At 29.9% G+C, this 23,142-nt stretch overlaps 1 protein-coding gene across 1 annotated transcript in view; it reads right to left on the bottom strand.

Moving 5' to 3' along the window:
• Positions 1 to 298: 298 nt before the first annotated feature.
• Positions 299 to 23,142, bottom strand: part of LOC132921276 (T-cell leukemia homeobox protein 2-like) — a 44,931-nt gene continuing 22,087 nt past the window's right edge. Inside the window, exons 2-3 of the mRNA XM_060984206.1 lie at positions 12,831 to 13,068; positions 299 to 3,223 (exon numbers count right to left, since the gene is read on the bottom strand). Of these exons, the coding sequence (XP_060840189.1) occupies positions 2,977 to 3,223; positions 12,831 to 13,068 (485 nt within the window). The 3' untranslated portion in view covers positions 299 to 2,976. The remainder of the gene's footprint in view (positions 3,224 to 12,830; positions 13,069 to 23,142) is intronic.

The raw sequence follows: 23,142 nt of genomic DNA, 5'->3' as shown, positions 1-23,142 counted from the left end.
GGAGACTTTATTTATTTAAAATCGGACCATTGAAATATTTTTAATCTCGTAGAATGTATAAAATTATAATCTTTACCTCGATTGTTAATCGATATATATCAATTTGTTAATTGCAAACATATTAGTTATTGCTGATTGTTTATGTTGGCGTTATACACTTAATATAATTTATATTGATGATCGTAAATAATAAAGTATAAAACGAAATTTAAGTATTCGTAATATTGAACTTTTAATTTGTATATTGTCATACTATATATAGTTTACCCGCGTGATATCTAAAAAAAAACTTTGAATGTTATATATGAATATATACATTATACATATGTATTATATGTATATATATAGTTTATTAAGCACAATTATTGTTATATGATATATATATAATATATATAGTATTCCGAGACGATAAAAATGTATAAATCAATATATATGCGCGACGGTCTTTTATAAAATAAAAAAAAGTAGTTATGTAACATTTACAACAATATTATAAATATGTAATAATAGTACCATAATATACTAATAAAATGACATATTCAGCTCGAAATGTATAGATACAGCACATACCTAAATGTATATAAATTATAATAATATAATAAAACATGACTAAAGCTATAATATCTATAATATATATACCTACTTAATAACTTTAAAACGAAAAACGAAACACTGCACCACTTCAAATATAATATTTTAATATGGCTGCATACATAAAATACAATTTACTCGCGTTTCATCGATGATGATTATTATTACAAGTCATTAATATCTACGTATGTATAGGTATATAATATTGTGTACTTAATGTATAATAATCAAGCGATATTACATAATATATACTATATTATTATTACTATGATACGATAATATAATTAAATTTATATTATTATTATTATTCAAACAAAAACATACAATGATCTGGTCCAATAGAAAATGACGAGTAATTATAGTTATAACAATATTGAAATGATGATTTTTTTTTCGTCCATTTATTGCGTATCTAAACTTATATCTATACATACAAGTGTATGTATTTATCATCTATATATACATGATTTATATTTATATTTACAGTGAGGAAATGCCTTAAAAACGAAAATGAAATTCATATAATAAATAAAACGAAACATGTAATATACCTTTATAATATGCGTAATGCCTCTTTTACTCGCTATACATAATATAACTATATATAATAATATCTAACATTGCACTCGTACAAATTACAAATAAAAATTTACAATTTATATAAATAATAATATTGTTTCGTATTTATAAATACAAAATAGTATATTATAAAGTACCTTATTATCGTGATAATGAGTGATACGTACATTTTTGTGTAATATGTTTTAATTTCATACAGCTACTTGTACAGAATAATAATTATTTTATAACGATATTTGATAATATATGAATCGAAAAATTCTCGATCGCATGTACACCAACATACATAACACTATTACATTTACTATCATTATTATCTCATGCGTCTGTCATGGCGGAGTATAGGACATTATTTGAATAAAATGTTAACTAAATAACATACGATTTGAATACTTAATTAATAAATAACTATTTGCTCATCTCTTGTAGTACAGAGTGCCTCGAAATTGTTTGGAATAACTGTCTGAATGATACATGTATATTCGGGATTGGCGCTGGTCGCTTAACCTCCTTTAAGAGCCGTGTTTTTAATACAAAACTTTTGAAAAATCGATAATGGTGCCTAATTTTCCGAAATGTGCATATTTTGTAAACTATCACGCTTTTTTCCACACCAACCACCAACAATTTCGCCGAAAATATATAGTTGATTGAAGATTTTTAAACTTACAAAACCCACTTGTATATTCATAAGTTATAAATACTACCACTACTACATAGGTACTACTAATAATAGGTATATTTTATATACACGTGAGAAACGTCAAAAAAAATAAATATATATGAGATAAAATATGATAATTTAACGCTTTAAAAGTTTTAATAGTGTTTAAATTAAAAATACACAAATAGGTATAATGGCGTGGGCATTGTGCGTACGAAAAGAGAACGATATATACATGTTATCATACGACATTATATCTATAAATGATGACTATAAAGTGTGTGTCGTACAGTACACAATAATAATAATACAATTAATCGACACGATGTTATAATATATACCTATACATTTACTGAATCACGTGGATACACCGCGCTCTGCTTAAACCATAATATTGTGATTATTATGTATATATGTGTATTAAATGTAGTTATAGGTACATCATGGTTTAGCTATGTATTACTCGTATAAGGGCAGATGACCATTTCGTTAGACGCGCAACGACTGTATGCAATTTACGTATTAATGAGTGACTTTTTTTTATGATATCTTTAAAAACAGAATGATTTATTTTTTATTTAAATCTGTTTTGGGTTTCCCGTAACAGAAGAACTAACTATTTTATATATTTCTGTACGATAATCATAACAGATTTTTTTCTAAAAATGCATTGTATTTCATGAGATATTGCGCCCGCGGATCTGAACCTCACGTATAATATTTTTGTGTAATATACGACGCATATATTATAATCATCACAAAAAATGGCATGAAAATACGAATCTCTGTACACGATATATTATATATTAATAGATATATATTATGATAAAATGACTAATAATTACTATCACACGCTTGCACGTAAAACATTATTTAACATATAAATATTTGTATTCATCACTCAACCCAATATCGGTACTACCGTTGATCGGTACACGCGCATTAGTAGCGCACACCACAAAGTCCATATATAAATATATATATATATATATATATACAGGTATAGATTTCATTAAAAGACAATCTTATTTAATATATTATTATATTAGTACGGAGCGTGTCGCGAGGACTTAGGAATCTGAGTACACGTGATCGCGACGACGACGAAAAATCAAAACCGCCGCACGCAGTCCAAGGCCCGTTCAGCACATGGGCGAAGCGACCGGAGCCTGTGACAGGGTAAAGTGTCCTGGTGGCGGCTGGGGCGCCACCGGGGAGCCACCGACGCCTCCGGGTCCGCCGCCGCCGGGTGACATCGCTGCCGGAGACCAGGCCTGTAGGCCCTGCAGCGCGCCCAGACGCACGCCACCGTCTCGGTCGTCCATCATGGACTGCATCATTTTCGTGGCCATCTGCCTTTGAGCTTCCCGTTCCTCCATCATGTGACGTCTGCGAAAACCACAAAAAGTCAACATTAAAATCACGTCATAATATATACACCGTTCATCGAAAATACTCATTGTACCTATGTACATTTATATTATTATTTTGTATAATTGCGGTGTAAAAATTACAAATTATTAGTATGTATATTATAGAGTCACCATATTACACTATATATACCACATAAGATATATTTTGGCTCAACTCAATAATTGGACAATGTCTAAGTTCGCCTACTGAACAGAATTTTTATTTTTATCACGTCATATTGAACGAATTCTGATTTCCGGTAAGTACAATTAATAATATTATAACATAAAACACGCAGTTATATTAATAAATATGGTATATCGGTATATTATATAGTAAAGACTGTCTACGCAGTAAACTTTTACAACTAGAGGTAACTATTATACGAATAAAAAATCGGTATAAAATCTATTTTACATAAATAATAATAAAGCTGCGGTAAAGTGCACTATGTATGAATAATCGAAAACCATATACCAGCTCCGAAATGTATAGAAAATCGTGATTTTCGGTATATGGCAAAGTGGTTGGGTCCACTCTGTATAGAGTATATATTATTATATACATAATGTACGATATTTCTATGTTGGCCATTGCGTCGACAAACTGATGACACAACTGACAGACGTGAAAATCGCTATCTGCACTATTGGCCATATAACGCGCCGTGTACATATTATATTATATATCTATATACATACATATATATATATATATTATATATAATAGTGTTTGCACAAAAAGGGGAGCGCATAATCGTGTGTGTGCGAGAGCGCCGAAAGTTGACAGTTTAAAAGCCGGTCTGAATAATTTAGCTGATTTTAAAACGCAGTTTAAGCGGATTTCTGTAACGGTCCGCGCGGCGCAGGACAAGCCGCCGCCTCGAGTCCGATAAAATATTAAACGCATTTGGCCGCGACCCGTCGGCGTGTAAGATTTCCGCACCCGAAGTTATTTTTATATATACTTTTATTAAATTTATTTAAGTGTTTATTGGATTCTTGAATGAGTGATATCGTATCGCGGTCTTATATATGACGCATAAAGCTCAGTACTTATAGTCAACGATTTGTTAAGCTTTTCACAACACGAATTATGTGTAGGTAAGTGTCCCTGATGTAGATCATAATATTTAATCCACTATAAAATTGTTCTGAACTTTGAATAGTTCTTACTATTAAATAGTAACTATTTACATTTTTTTTATTAAGTATACAATTAAAAGAAAGTATCGCTATTTATAATTAAATAATAATATTTTAGAAAGCACGGAGTCTTATCCAAGTCATGGAATTGAAAGTCGGAGTGGTGTGTGGAGAGCTATGGACAAAAATATGTATCAGGCTTTAATAAATTTTAAAAGTTCATTTTCGTTAACGGCTGATGGGATAAGCCCGCAAGACAATAATGATTATACATAATAATCAATAACATATCGTTATATATATTTAACCGGATCGAATAACAATTTAAATAAAAATGTTGGTCGTGTAACAGTCACTCATGTTATATTTTAAATATGCTAATTATTTAAGGTATGCTATAATGTAATATAGTCATGTATGAGTAATCCAACGCTATTTTTTTTTTATATTTATTTTTTTAATAATAACGTGTAACTAATACCTATACGGCTATACGCTATACATGTATATAATATGGTAAGTATGGTTAGAATTTGTTTTTCAGACTATTCGGTGATTATATTGAGCTATTAAATCAGATACCGACAAACATGCACAATTCGCATAATATAATAATGATAATACGAAAAATTGTAAATATAATAAATTCAAAATTATATTGTTATAATTATAACCATTATAATATTATAAATACAATCGAAGCCGAACAACGTACGAAGTTTATAAGTAAACACATAAATTAAAATCCTACACTTGTAATAAAATATAAGAACAACTATCCATGCTCGTATCTCTCTCTCTCGTCTCTTCGATAGTCGATACGCGTCTATATTACGTGCGGTGTATTCTTACGTTAATACGAACGATTTCATTTCCATATACGTTTGCGTGTAGGTACGTTTTTCGCACATCCCGTAAATATTCGATTTACTCATTCTTTTTATTAAACAACAGACACCGCCGTGTTTAACGGAGGAAAGATAAAAAAAAATATATCTTTTGATATTATACGACCGGCGTAGCGTAGGCGTTGGCGGCATGTTTGTATATTATATACACGTATACGAACGGAAACGTCCGTTCATACACAAATCTCACATTTCAAAATGACACGATTGAGTGTATACAATATAATATATTATATTATTATCATCGCTGTAGCAATGAACGTTGATCATTTCATGTTATTAAGTATACCTCGCGCGGAAATCCGGGTTCATTCATACAAACACCACTGCACAATAATAATTATACTGCACCCGAATATGTATGTACCAATATTGTGACATTAATTCGTTGCAAAAAAATATTTTTAAAAACGTTAATACATTTTAAGATAATAAGTGCTCAATGATCAAATCCTGGTTGACGGACAACAAACATAATTATATTAGGTTTGTATGATAAAAAATAAAATAAAAATTAAGACACCAATAATATTGTAATAATAACAATATTGTGAATTTATAAGAATTGATACCTATAATGGGTTGTTATTGTGCGCCTAATACAATATACATATGGTGATAGATAAAAAAATGATAGCAATTAAATATAGTACACAAGAAGTTGATTGAAAACGAGTGACATGGGATTTATTTAAAAATAATAGGATGAAATTAAAATGTATAGAAAATCTTAAATTTATAAAATATACGAATAAAAAAATGTATTTCTCTGTGAATGATAATACATTGTATCTCTAACATGATGCATCAACTTAAAGTATTGAGATTAAGTCGTTTATAATTTTCCCAATGAATAAAGTATTAAACACCATAATGGCATAATCCCATCTATAATATATATATATATATATATATCGCTTAAATGGGGGATTGTACAATTTACATAATATGTATGTATACCTGTATATTGTATACCTACGAAAATTCATACATTGCCTGTAAGTCGTAATCACGTAAGCACGTGTTTATAAAGGTGAATTATATGTAAATACGCTTTTATCACATGATCGTTTTCTGTCGTATAAACTTTTACCTCAGTAAATACTGTTAAAGTTTCAAACGATACGTGCATTATTGTTTAATATATTATTTAACATGCTATACATTTTATATATATACAAGTTTTGTATATTATTATTAGCCCTGCAGATGACGGCGATTATACATATTATTATTAACTCAGGTCTAAGAGAATTTGCAGTTTCACGGTGAAAGCTGCATCATTATTATAATAATATATATATATATATATATATGAAAGCATGTCTAACGTGTTAAAATACCGCGGTAGCGCGCGTGGCTGTAATAATTACGGTAAGTACTTTTCAGAAACACTTTATAATACAACCCCGAAGGCATTATTATTCTTATTAGTAGTTGCAACAGCAATAACTATCATCCCTCTTACACGTGCAAGCGATTTAATTAAATAAGTAAACGCGTAAACAAATTATTAATATGAATTCTTTCGTTTTACAGTCAGATTAAGTCATTATCGTAACGATTGTATAGAAATCTATTATACCTTAATTTATAAAATATTATTATATTTTTAGTTATTAGTATTATTTCTAACCTCGCAGTTAAGTTTATTGCAGTGGTTCCCATTTAGTATGATTTCACGGACCAATACCTAAAACTTAAATTAGGCCGGGGACCCCTAGCTTATTTCTAAATATTTTAAATACTTATTTTTCAATTTTGTTTAATTATGAAAATTATATACATTTATAATAAATTTATTGTCAACCTTTTTCGCAATAGTCGAGTTTTTATAGAGATAGTTCAAAACTTTTCAAAATACCTGGAATTTCAAACAACTACAAATTTAATAATTCTACTAAAATAAAATAAAAATATCACTTCAGTATTACACACGATTAAAGATAATATATCTACACAACCACGGATCCTCTAACATCAATAAGAGGACCCCTGGGGGTCCGCAAACCACCAATTGAGAACCACTGGTCTATTATATTGTACATATCAATATTATAATATGTTAATGCAAATTAATCGCCAAACGATACAAGAAATGTACCCACTTAGTTGTATGATTACATATAATGAGATAGGACTTCAAACGGCACACATAATATAATACATAATATGTCGTAAACAATTATAATAGTATAAATTGTACGTATACGTAATATAGAGTTTATCAATAAGATCTTAAATGATTAAACGTAATATGTATATGTATACAATTGGTATATTTTTGTGATGTATTCACGTCAAATATCAAACGTTGTCTTTTGGAAGATTGGCGAATAATTCTGTGATCATTGGAATAATCAATATAGAATTCTGCAAAGGTTACTATATTGTAACGACATATGCTTCGTGGTTGAGTGGACTATTGAGCGAATTACTCTTACTTATAATATTGTACTCGTATAGTCGTGATTTCTGTTTTAAAATGAATAAAAAAGTTTAAATTTAAACTATTACGAAATAAAAAAAAAATTATGACGGTGTCTGTGCGCAATGAAGTCTCGTCTCCAAAATTAAATCAACGTTATACGTTACAAATGTTTCAAATGTTTCAATAATTATTGTTTTCTGATTATAATAGGTCAATAACCTACGTCATATCATTATCTATATTGCTGAACACACTCAATTTATTAGAATTACAAACGACCACTGATCCATCACTTTTATTTATAACACTATAATATTATTGTGTTATATTTGGTTAAAATCTCAGTGGTCGGGTTTTCGGGAAATTATATGGACATATATTATACTCATATATATAGCGTATACGCGTCGTGTCGCGTCGTTTTATTATACATTTACATTAGACATAGTACAATATTATACTGTATACGCGCGTATGCGGTGAATGCCTAAATTTCAACGCGTCTTTAATCCGTCGGCGGTCTCACTCTGTGCCACGCGACGAGATGGGACGGTGTGAGCGAGAAAAAATAACGTCGTCGTCGCACCAGTGCACTACTATACGGCGATGGCGCGGCAGGAAGAGGTCCGGTGGCGCTACGTTGGATTTCGTCGTCCCGTCGTGTGGCGCCGCCGTCCGCGCTTATCGCACACACGTCTCGCCACTGTCGGCCCTTTTTTAGTTCCGTCTTTATACCGAGAAAAAAAAAACAGGTTCGACTCCTCCCGGACCGACACCACTGCGCGCGTATCGCAGTATACACCGTGTACACGGGTACAACAGGTAGGATGATATAGGTATACGCGCGTGTTGTGTATACGGTATTACGGTGGTCATCGTATCATTAATTATTAATAATAATTGTTTACCTTTCCGACGAATAACGTTTGTTTGTACTCGGGCACTGGACAATATAATATTGTAGCCGTTGCACACCGGTCGCGTCGTGTAATGGATAACGACGATGATATAATATATGCGGTTGTAATGTGCAGTTCCGAATGGCTCGAATGGGCGAAAGAGACGAGCGCGACAAATATTTAATAAGATTTATTTTCCCCGCGAAATCAATCGTAAGACAAAAAAATAATCAACGATTTGAAATCCAAAAATAATCCGTTTATGGCTGACGATGCAAAAGATTACAATCTACGAGTATAGGCGACAACCGATACATCTGCAAACAACGGAGTCTATAGCAGCTGACGAAACGATTTTCATGACATAACATTAATATTATATTTAGATTAGTGGCGTGTTTGTAGAGTTTTCTAAATTCTGCGTTGGATAAAACTCTTTAAACACCCCCCTAAGACCATACACACATACCAACTCACCCACTATATGAGACAGAATAAAATGAAAACAATTTTTACAAAACCGTTATTAATTGATATTTTTGTAGTAATCTAAATATAATTTCATCATTTTTATCCGAAAACAATAATCATATTAAGTAAAACGGTCTATCAATTTTACTCTATCGCCTAGTTGTAATACTTGCAGGTAAACAAAATCTAAATAGTTTAATATGTTTCAATGGTATAATATCATCGTCGATCATCATCAGTACCTATAATATCAACGATTTCTTCGAATGACAAATGGACATCACCTCACGTTTCGTTACATTAGTCCGACAACCTTAAAACTCCGTTTCTCCGTATACTGCAGCAGTGGAAGACTTAACACCATCCGCGCACAATCAATGAAAACAAGAAAAAGTTAGACACGGCCTCGTCGATTTCCTCGCGCCGATACGCCACTGTTGTAGTCGTCGTCGTCGTCAGAGCGGTAGTTTTTTATTACGACACTGCAAGTACAAAAAACGACGACGACTGCCGTATAATATCGTGGAAATGGTGGGCGAGCGCGCGCGCGCTTACTCGAGGGAGGCAAAACAAACAAACACGTCCATTTGTCTGTTTACTCTTGTACGGCGGCGGCGGCGGTAGTAAAAACTGCGGTAAATGTACATTCACCATACTATTATTATACATATATATTATAAGTATTTACTCGAGCAGCGTCCTACAATATATAGTTTATATATAGGTATATAATCCAATGTATATATTATATACCTATATACCTACGGTTATATTGAAACACCGCGTGTTCATGAGTACGTCTGTACGTAAGTACTAAGTATATTATATATTTATTTTAGTAGGTAGTATATAACTAAAAAATATAAGTAATATGTACATTGTACATATACAGCATAATATTATAGGTATATAAACACAAGCGCAGGGCAACTGGTTCGCCCGTGTTATCCACTGGGGGCGCCACCGATTACACGGAATATGCATTAACCGCGTCGGCTCGGATAACACGTGTAATTAAAAAAAAAAAAAAACACCAAACAAACAGAGAAGAAAGAAAGAAGAAGTAGAAATGGTATATTAAAACCACTTAATAGTGGCCCGAAAAGGTGACAGGAATTTTAAAAGCTTCTAATGGACTTGGTTGTTTTTTTTTCATTCTCGTTTTACCTCTCCCGTCGTCGTTTTTATCGCGTTTGTCGCCGACTGAATTATATTATAACGTTTTGTTTGGCGCGAGGCCGACCGATTTGTCACAATAATAATATATACATAATATTACTATACTCCTATATTATACCCGAACGTAATAGGTACTATTATACAGTTAATTTCTTTGTCGTCGTTGAAATTAATCGAACGGCACATAATATTAAATTAGTTATTGAAAAACTATATTTTATAACGAGGATATAGATATTATATCATATGTAAATTTTTTTGTCGTATCGTGTCTCATTCAACTCGCATTAAAAAAAAAAATTAAAAGCTAATTTATTGCGTAAAAAAATAACGATTTTTTTTGTTTTCGCCGTCATCGTGCATTGTCCGAGTGCACACAACCGTCACGGCAACGATAGTTGTTATATTATAAAATATTGTATACACGACGGGCGCGATAATAGTTTATTATTTTTATACGATGATGTCGTGCACTGTACGCGTGTTATGTAACATAATGCTATTATAGTTAGGAGGACTGTCGATTGAACGCATTTATTTATTATAATATCGAAAAAGGGTCGTTGACAGTGCAAACAGTGCACGGGGGAGAATTCACATCATAATGTCATTATTATTATTATTATTTTACGCGCGTGGACGTGGAAACGATAAACTGGTCTTGTATTTATCAGTGCGAGTAATACGCGCTAGAGCGTACGTGTACTTTTAAGTTGTCCATATCTATATAAATACATATATTACAATATAAAAAGTACGCTTTTCGACGCCGCCGTCTCGATTTTATAACATATGTACGTTTTACGAGCCGTAATGGACCTATATATTATTATTATAAGTGTATAATGGAGTTATTAATGAACGACAAATTATTGTTTTATATATCGTATACCTATACGTATTATATAGGTATAGTCGGCGTTTAATTACTTTTGATCTCACGGCATCGAAATATTTTCCCGGCGAACATAAAATATAATACTGGGTTATTCAAAATGTAACGTCCAATGCTTTGCAACTGGCTTCCTGGATCACTTCATCTTACGCTATGTGACTAAATATTTTGAGGATAACATTTCGAAAATACAATATTTTAAATACTGTTTATTGACTACTATTATCAACCTAAAAAATATTAGCGTAGTCAATTACAACAGATTATAATATGTATGGAATAAATTTTCGATTAGATATTATCCATGTGACCAAAGGGAGCCACGTAGAACATTTTTTTGGTACCATTACATAAGTTTAAAATATTGTTCTTTTATATTTTAATATATCATAAATTACTCCAAACCTAAAAACTAAAAAGATATAAGCATTTGAAATTCAATGAATCGTTTTGAATAACTCTATGATATGTATACCCACCAATATTTAAAAATTATACGTAATACAAAGTCAATGCACTGTATGGCTGTATACGTTAGCATTATAAACCGGCGCGGAGAATTATTATTCGATTTATTATTGATGATTTTTTTTTCTTTTTTTACACATGCGTATACTGTTGTAAAAATACTAAAAACGACACGCGATTTGAAACATATGTTATATTGTTTTGGTCAAATTGTTACAGTGTATAGTAATTAATTTTATGTAGGTATATTATTTGACCAAAGTAAGCTATATATACATATATCGTATAGTAATATATTATTTCATATTGATTTTTTGTATACAGGGTAACGTTCTATGTTTCATTTTCATCATTATAAACTACCTAACACAAGGAAAATAAAATTCACGAGAGTCGCTTTGTACTAATAATACTCATTTAACCGTACGAAAAACGGTATGCACAATGTACATAATATTATACAGAGCATTCCATTTCGATGACAAAAAATAATTATTAAAAATGTATAAATAATTTTTGAAATTTTGGGATAGGTAGTTTGAATTAATTTGATCACTATATGCGTTTATACTCTATAGATATAATAACTATAAGCTACAAACATATTATAGTTATTAATGTTATTATACATATTGTTTTGAAAAAAAAATCATATTATTTACTATTTTCCATCAAATCAATTTCTTAATAGTTATTGAGGATGATATTAATTTTTATAATTGATAGAAGAAAAGTTTTCCAAAAGCGTTAGTATATTAATATCGAGTATCAGCTGTATTATAGAGTGCATATTAATATATTATATTATGTCCGTAAAGACTGAAGTTGTGATACACTACATCATTCATCTTATATTATATATTTATATTTTATAATTTGTCCATTATATTATATTGATACATTATATTTATAGAAAAGTATATTCTGCTTCTAAATATATTATATGATATTAAAAATATAAGGACATTTAGATTTTAATACATTATAAATATTTAAGTGTTCTAACTATACAAAATAATATGTTTTTTTTCAATTCACAAAAATAATCTGCGTGAATATAGGTGTGACCACAGTAAAACGTGAATATCAGCCAAATATAGTAGACACGTTTGTTAAGACCGATCACGATATTATAATAGCATGTTACTCAATAATTAACATAGAAAATATAAAATGTGATTTTTTACCTCCATTTGGTGCGTCTGTTCTGGAACCAAGTTTTGACCTGTGCATCGGTCATCTTAAGCGCTTTCGCTAGAGCCGCACGATCGACGGATGACAGATATCTGTGCTTGTTGAACTTCTCTTCGAGCTGTGATATCTGACTGCGAGTAAACGACGTACGCGGCTTTTTCCTTTTGGGTGGCGTCCGATTCTGGTACGGATGTCCTATGCGTCGGGTGCCCAAAAGTCCGCCAGCACAACCTATATGACATACAAAAGTACATAAAATAAGCATTTTATATACGTATTATTTGAACATGTTTCTATTTTAGTTTATTTTATATTATTACACTAGAGGCTATATATGTCCAAAAATAAACAAAATAATGTGTGTTAAATATTTATTAAAGCAATGACATTATTTCAAAATGTTGTGAAGATAGAGAATTAAACGAGATAAAGTGTCTAAAAGCCTAAATTTAAAGTAAAATCATTTATCAAATTTCAATCGTTTATATAATAATAACATATTTACATATTTATAAAAGAATTAATAACATTCCAATACCACAATATAGTATATAATGATTGTATTTTGTACTTTAAAATGCATACATTTATGAACATGTTAAACGGAGATCAATTAATAACATTTTAATACTTTATTATTCAAAAATTTTGAAATAATAGGAAAACACATAGAGAAGGTGTCTCATAAAAAATAAAACAATATATAAACATCTAACTGTCAGAAACATAGATAATTAAAATTTATAAAACAGTATAAAAGAGAGTTATACAACAGTGTAGGTGTATCATGTATTATCCAAATCGATATACAGACAGTATTCCAGCTATAACATGTTAACAACATAATAAATTAATAATAATTACAGGATAATTTAATATTATCTAATAAAGCTCTACGTGGCAATGCAATCATTACAACAATAGACCTGCATAATGGAATACAAACTATTGTTTGAATAATTAGATTATACGGACGAATGAGTTATAAATGAAATTGCAGGTCAACTCCGTAATTATTTCACATAATATAATATTACTTAGGTACTATTATGTTTTCATGCCGTGTGAATAGTTTCACGTACATAAACCAATCACTTCACTTTCCCAAATATAATGTTTAAAATATATAATCTTATTGCAGTGCCTGTCACACAAATGGGATCACTGATGATATACGATACCACCGTAAACGAATTAAATTGGGTTCGGACAGCATTACTGATTAATATTTTTTGTTAGAAAATATTTTTATGCCGTGAGAATAATACGGTAAATAGAATTATATAGTATTAGGTACCCATAATATATATATAACCTATAATATTTGCATCTGTCTGCATATCAATTAGTATTTTTGTAGAACCACAGACCTTATATGTACTCATAATAATTCATATAATACAGCAATACAGCGCTAGATTGGCAAGATATTGATCTACAGAGTTATAGAATTTTTAACGTTTGATCACAGATATATAGCTACTGTACGGTTTAAATAATTCGAATCAATTATATTTTCAACCAATAATAATTGTTCTACTTTATCACTATAATAAAAAAAAAATACGACCAAACTCTCAAAACCAGCCCATATTTTGAGCGGCCCAACGAACACATATTACAACAACAGCCATCGTCTAAATCGCGTTTAGACAATATATTAAAATGTGACAGTAAATATACACATATAATTCTATAATATATTGATACTGCGAGGGGAGGTACGCGCATATATTATTATTATCGCAGTTAGTTTTCCTAGTATTGCCCGCGTACGCCCTTCTGCATCCTCGTCGTACATCCGCCGTCATCGTAGAACTTTATAAGCTCGTGTGACATTTAATCTCGTAAAATGCTTATTTCTTTCTTCGAGAATTTCGATTTTTTTCATTCATTATATTTAAGTTGTGTTCAAAACTTGATAAATTACTTAACTTTACCGTGCTTGTATACACCACGATGGGGGAGAAACTAAAACGATGGTTTTGCAATCCCGTGGAGATTTCCGGGTATATCCGGCTTATAAAACGTCCCGAAAAACAAAAAATATGGTAGGTATATATATCGGTGTATAATATTGTAAGCGCATAATATATTGGTAATTATATAAAAGAGAAAAAGTTTTACTTCAAACGTGTTTTACGAGTACATCATCATTATTATTAAGCATATAGGTACCAAAACACGGTATTTTTATGCTGCATAATATTATTTCAATTTGCTATAGAACACTCGATTAAATAATGTATTTATTTCTGTTAAAAATTAAATTTATTTTTGTTCAATCAATTATACCCGTTTCCATATGCTTGATTGATCATTTAAAAATAACTATTTTTAAAATTATTTTCAAATGTACCCATTATACACGTCTTTATATTGTATTTGATTTTTTTTAAAATATCTTAATAGTTAATGGACCATAATAATAATAATAATAATAAAAGTAAAAAGAAACCGATTAATGATCCTAAATTGAACAATGTCTCTTTTGATGTTGTATATACTAATTTAAGATATATAATTCTCTATAATAAAATAAAATTTTTTTTCAACAACATAAAAATGTGCTCATATATAAAATGTAATGTTCAGCTATCCAAGGTTATTTTCTTAATTAATTAGTATTACGTATATAAGTGAAAGATAATGCTATATAATATAGTATAAAACAAATTCAGTAATATTTTATGTGTTATATTATTATAATAAGTGTAGGTACTTATATTTATATATAAAACATCTATACATTTTTGTTATTTGTTGTCGTATAACAGGTTTTTTTATAGTGCTTATCTTTATATATTATATAGTTTCAATGGCATTAGAAACCGATTATTATACCAATCGAATTTAAACGATTATAACTTATTAGTCATTAATACATTATATATATATATACATTAATATGTTCATAATGTTTTGGACAATCAATTTTTTTTTATATTATTGATTACCGATAAAATTTTTACGAGAAAAACGTTTAGCCAAAAAATAATAATGATTGTTAATAGTCCCGATGAAAAATGTCTTTACGTAATAACCAATATAATAAATGTGAAACAAACAAGTTTGATAATATAACGAATATAAAATAGATACTTATATAAATTCTCACGAGTCACGATTTAGTATACCTAATGTATAATATGACTGTCGGAAATGCAAACTCGGAAATAACTTTATACACTATGGCTAAATGTACTGCCTACTGGGAACCAGTTTGAATATAATACGCAGCCATTATTTTATTACTAAACCTACCTATCTAGTAATATGAAGTATGAACTATACAATATTTAGTGTATACGGTATACACACATAATGTATAGAAAGCAATAATAATAATAATTATAGTTAACTATAATATATTTACTACGTATTAATTTCAAAAATAAAATATATCATCTAATCACTGATTATAATTTATACGAAAATATGCTATTATATAAAGGTAATACACCAAGCATACTCACCCCCACTATTTCAATAATGAATTTATCTAAATTCTTATTTTTAGAATTTTAAAAAATACTTTAAGACAAAATTCTCGTTCTAATTAAGTGTGCTCTATGGTGATTTAAACGGTTATTTTCAAATGAGAACCTTCTTTTTCTATAGAAACTTAGAAATTACTTAGAAACAATTTTTAAGAACTATTATTCTTAGTATAAACATTTAATAACTAAGAAACCACTCGTTTGAATTTTGAATTGGTGGTATTCCGTCAACATTTTCAAAAACATTAATTTATGAATTTACTTAAAAATGTACAGTAAAAAAAGGGGTTGTAAGTTTAAAATTTATAAAAGTTTTTATCTTTACGATCACTTCTTAAGTATAGTATATTGTAATCTCAAGAATTTTAATATACAAGAATTAAAAATATTAAAAATTCCATTAATTAAATGAAAAAATGGAAGTGATTAGTGAGCAATGAGCATACTCGATGAATCACCTATAAAGACAGAAAACGATAAAAAAAACGTTGAAAATCTATGTTTTTCGTCGAAAAAGTTCTTTTCATTCTTAAAATCTTATATATTTATAGATATAATACTACACTCATATTAAAAAAAAATTATAAATTGTGTACATGCATTTCTGGGGTCTACACTCTACATACAGGAAATCCAAGTCACTTAAAATCTGTTCTCACCGGAACATTCTCCCCAGTTGCAAAATATATGCATGAGCTATATCATATATCTACCTGTATATATAAATGTTTGATTTACCGTGGTGCCTATAATATGCAATCTGAAGCAAACCCTACAGATTGAAGTAATAATAATAAATAAATATCGTCATGCAATAAATATATTATGAAATTCTTAAATATTATATAAATGTGTAGTACATAAATTAACTTGCACATACGTGTATGTATATATATTAGTGCTGCCTCTGTTTTGACGGTACTACAACTCTACAAGTCCATCGGAGTTAGAGAAGAACTATATTCATACGGGGACATGTACGCTATTTAATATATCAATTCTAGCCACGGGAGTCGTTATTACTATAAAACAGCGTGTACGTCATAGTATCATATATTATATACATATATGTATTAACCACACGAATGTTAGAGTAAACCATATATAAAGAGTTTACTCTTCGCATATCATATACGGTATATTGGCGTATCTATAATATATATATACATAAATGGAAGACTATGCACATCGGATTACATCCCCTCTTAACCACCACTTAGCGAAAATAGTGTCGAATAAAATATATGTGAGTATAATAATCGTAACAACAATAATATATGTGCGACGTGCCTATATAATGTATACATATTATATGGGTGGTATGTATATAGGCTATATCGTCTGGTACATAAATATATTTATATAATATGTATGGTGTATGCGGTGTATACCTAATAATATAGACTACATTGAGTATATATACTGTTACAGTGTGATACGTGCGTATACCTATATATAAATATACTATACACGTGTGTATTATATATACACGACGTTTGCGCGAGATTGGGAGAATCGGTTGCGGTTTTTATGAGCACCCGTCGTATTTAAATAACTCGCCGTTTGGTCCCTCTTCGCGTGCAAGACCGTAAACTATATTTAGTTTTTATGCACGCGACCTCCTTACATATAATATCCATAATATATACGCGTTACTATTTATATCTAACTATAAATATGATGTATAAAAATGTATATATGTATATACAAATATATATATAGAGAGAGAAAGGGCGAGAAAGAGAGATTATATAGGGTAGGGTAGGTACAACCCTATCCTCCGCCGAGAGCACATATATAATAAATCCTACATAATATTTGTCCATTACCACGCGCGATCGTCATCGGAGCACATTGTATATTATAAAGTATTTAAACACAAACTATTTTGACCAGTGGCGATATAATATAGTTAAGACGCGAAGAGGTGTTTTTTTTATTCGCGTGATTTACCTACTCGTAATATAATATACTAGAAGTCTACAAACATCTATCGCACTTGCTGCAGACGTTTGCCTATAAATAGCTGATATACAGAACAGTTAAATTTTTATATAATATAAAATATATACGTGGAATTTAACGATATATATATATATATGTCTACATAATGTACGAGTATATATCCATTAGCATTATATTTTATACACATGGATATAATATATTATACATTATATATTTATATATATATATATATATCTACTACCAACAGGGTTATAGATAATATCGTACATTTTTCTGCACTACACGAAATAAAGAGTTGGCCAGTGCCTCCTCCCCCCCCCCCAAAAAAAAAGAAAACAAGTGATTTTGCGCCTACATTTCCCCCCCTCCCCACTATGATTTAATATTAAAAATATGTAAGCAAATAAATTATTTATATATAATATTTAAATTATTAACATATAAAATAGTATTAATTAATTTAAAGATCTTTTATAGACTTAAGTTATATTATTTTAAGTTTGAGTGTTATATTCAAATTAAATATTATTTTTTTGCATATTTTCTAAAATCTCATGCATTAAAAAAATAAAAATGTATGTATTGTTACAAATCAAAGAAAACTGAAGAAATTTGAAGTTTTATTGCAGTAAATTTGTGATAATACCTATATTTTTTGGATTACCTAAATTACTTGGTAGTACCTGCATACTATTATATACCCGAAACATTTTTAGCAATACTTTCCTGAAAATATGGTATAAACAAATTAATGAGTTATCAAGTAACCTTACGCCCATACATAAATGACCCATCACAAAAAAAATTTGGTTCGGTATCGCCCACCCCCCTCCTCTCACACACCAATAAAAAATATCTGGCGCCGCCACTGCCGATTATGACTTGAAAGAATCGCCGTGCGTACGGATATAACGGTAGGTACCTACTTATAATAATGTTTTAAGAATACTTAACGTACGGCAAGCCGTTGTGTGGTTCTAAAGAAAAAAAAATCAGTCGCGTGCACGAACGCACGAACGGTTGGTACGCGAGGCGGAGCAACGCGATCGTACGACTACGAACGGCTTTGACGTACCACGCGAGTGCCCAAGGGGCGGACTCCGCCGACCCCGCCTAGGACGAAGTCGACGGTCGCGACTCACGACACACATATCATGTACACACATTATACATATCATTATAATATTATTATGCCGGCGGACAAACTACTCGGCCGAGGGGTAAGTTGGTGCCAGTATAGTGATGGTGTGGTTGTGGTGCGGTTGGACAAGTTTTTATCAAAGGAGGTGGCTGCAATTATATTCGTATATTATAGACTTGTATTATAGGTATATATTTGATACACTTTATATAGTGGCTATAATATCTTATTATTATACAATAATAAGGTATATAATATTATAATATTAATTATAATCCAATGTCGAAAACTTCCTCGTTCTAGTTATAAAGGAGTATCTGGATTTTTTAATATTATTACAATAACAAATCGTATAGAAAATAATCAAATTACATTTTTATTTTTGATTTTTTTAAATAATAAAGTTGAATGTCATAAAATATACTAGAAAAATTAAACCAATTTTTAAGTCAAAATGAATTTTACGAGAAATATTTCTTTGATATTATTTAGATTTATTATTTACTTTAATAAATGTATGAACTAAATAAGACTTCCTATTTTTAGTGACATACCGGCCAAAAATAATCATACCAGTTTTAGGCAATGGTTAATAATTTTTGTGAAAGGCGATGGCCATAATAATAGAAAAATAAGTACAAAATACGCTTATTATAATAACTATATTTATAAAGACAATTATCTCGACAGTGACATATACTGTTATATTTTCATATTGATGTAATATAACTACCTACAGTTATTCTTTTGTCCTTTCAAATAAAACTTTTTTTAACACAAGTTTGTCTATATAAAATATAAATTATTATAGTTTGGCCTTCCGGCTTTTTTACCAAGCAGTGAATCAGTAAAAATTGATTTTTTTAGAGTAAGAAAGCAGAAACCCTGATTTTGAAAAACTAATCATATATTATAAACTTAATATACGGTATAAGCACTTCAGTTTGACAATATAGGATTTATTTTATCTATACGTATTCGTGTAGCGGATGACCCGTTTGAATTTATATCGATTGTCCAAACTTTGAATGTCTATAAATAAAATCACAGACATTTGCTGATTTTATTGTGAGTATCAGATTGTCTTTTTAGTTTTTTGAAATAAAGTATACTGAAGAAAAAACACGATACAAATAAAGTGAAAATTCGGTAAAAAAATGATATAGGTTTTAAAACAAATTTAAAAATATGCTAATAATTACTCCTATCAGTAATGGTTATACATATAATATAGATGATAAATATATTAACAATATAATAAATTAATGTTTTGAAAACAAAATTTCAAATAATATTTTTAGTTAATATAATATGAGAAATATTAAAAAAAAAATAATATAAAGGGGGAAAACTTTTTATTTCGAGTAGATAAACGTAACTTTGGATTCAAAACTACCTTATAAGGTATATTGGTATGATATATAGACACTATATTATTATATACAATACGTGAAACTTTTCGTTAGAAACAGATATTAGTCTTCCACGAGTGTACGACCAATATAAAAATCATTTTCATATTTTTGCGTAATTCAAATTTGTATTCCCATGCATTTTTTGTTTTCACTAAATAATTATGAAAATAATAGTTAACTAGATATTTTCAGCTGCTGTTTACTGAAGTCACCTGTTGTTTAACTATTAATGCATTTCCGGTAGTCATTATTGCAAGATAATACTGACATTAAAAATAATAACAATAATTATTAAAATATGAACAATACTATAAGATAAACTTGACATATAATATATACTATGCGTATTATAGGTTTAGAAGGCCGAATACATATCCTAATTCATAATAATATATATATAATATATATCGTGGACAACGAATATATTTTGTATAATAATAAAATAATTATTAGAGGAAAATTGAACATACGATTATATTATTATGCCTGTTAATTGTATGCACGTATTTATAATTTAAAATATGGTTTAATAATTTATAGTAGATACCCAATAAAGCAGTGACACGAAGAATAAAACGTAACATGATGTGTCTGTGGCTGAAAATCGCACGGAGATTGCGAGCTGCGTGCGCACGACCCGTGTGCGAGTGACGAGTACCTGTATACAGTATCATTATTATAGGTATACGCATGCGTGTAACCGGAAACCACTACTTTATACTACTATAATACCAATGTACTTACTTATTATTATATATTACACCAGTGCATATATATAAATAATATATTACAGAGTTGGCGTCATTAAGTTAACTTATTAAGCTTATAGCCGTATATAACGTACTGCTGCAGGGTGCGGTTTCAATTATTCGATATCGTTTTTATTAGGACGGCTGCAGATGTCGTGTGATCACGATAATTCCGTAATATATATAATATATATATACAATATAGACCGATATAGAAAAAAACAGTGCAGAAGATTACGAGATAACGAGAGAGAGAGAGAGAAATCAGTTTCTTTCTTGACTTAATAAATCTGAAAAAAGTTCTAAAAGTACTAATTTCTCAAACTTTTGACGTTATAAGATGCGTGGGTATTATTCCAGTGCTGCAGCGTTATGCTCGCGACAACGGCCGAATAAACAATTCGCAGTGACAATATTGTCTTCCCCAATGGGCAACCACTGCTAAAACTAGCTTCGTATCTATACTATTTCATATTTATGTACTGATAGTGTTGTATGCATCACATCCTTTTTTATTTTTTTTTTTTATTTTTGTTGTGGCTTGCAGGTTGTATACACGAATATAAAACAATATGTTTTAATGATATTATGCGCGTAATGGTACATATGAAATTGTGTAAGTACGTGTCCCCCTTCTCTTCCAGCCGAACAAAATTCGTGAAAAAAAACAATGGCGTCGAACTCCCCTCTCTATTCATTTCCACTCACTACTCGCACACCAACTCCAATAAGTGCTCTCGCAGTAACATCATTATTACTATATAACTAAATCAATATTATATTCTTCAATAGGTATATTACGGTGAAATAAGACAATAGCAAGGTAAGTATATAATGTATTGGTGATGAATGCAACTTGGCGAAAGTATAGGAAGAATATTGTACTATATATTACAGGTACAGTATGCAGATTGCAGATAAATTATAAACACCGACGACGACGGAAGCGAACAGGATTTTTCACAATAATATGGGTATGGTACAATAGGTACATCGCAGGAGTAACACTCGCTCTGTATAACCGTCCGTGGGATATGGAAATGGAACTCTTGCAGGAAAAGGTCGAACGGGTCGAGGTTTATATACTATATATTTTTTTTGGGTTGGGATGAGAAAGAGCAGGGTCACTGCAATCACGATTCTCATTGTTTCTAGATCCACATCACGATAATGTTATTTATAATCACCGCAGCTTGGTGTAATAAAATAATATAATAATGATAATGGTATTGCACAGCCACAAATTAATGTGTAATATAACACAATGTTGTGCATTATTTTGCATGCTTGTACGCGAGTTATATACTGCAGTATACGATGTAAATATTTAAATTTAAAAATGTAATAAAGAAATAATTATTTTAACACGTTATAAAGGCGCGGTTAAGGAAGCATCAAAGTGCGACGATTAAATGGACAATGGTTATATTATACGTAGATAATATATGACATTATGGCGACTAAAATTACATCAAATAAACAATGAACATAATCATATTATGTACAGGCGTTTAAAATTTATTTCTAAGAAATGT

Source organism: Rhopalosiphum padi, chromosome 2 (assembly GCF_020882245.1).
Source record: "Rhopalosiphum padi isolate XX-2018 chromosome 2, ASM2088224v1, whole genome shotgun sequence".
Lineage (NCBI taxonomy): Eukaryota > Metazoa > Arthropoda > Insecta > Hemiptera > Aphididae > Rhopalosiphum > Rhopalosiphum padi.
The sequence above is the reverse complement of the archived record's forward strand: the minus strand, read 5'-3'. Positions and strand labels throughout refer to the sequence as shown.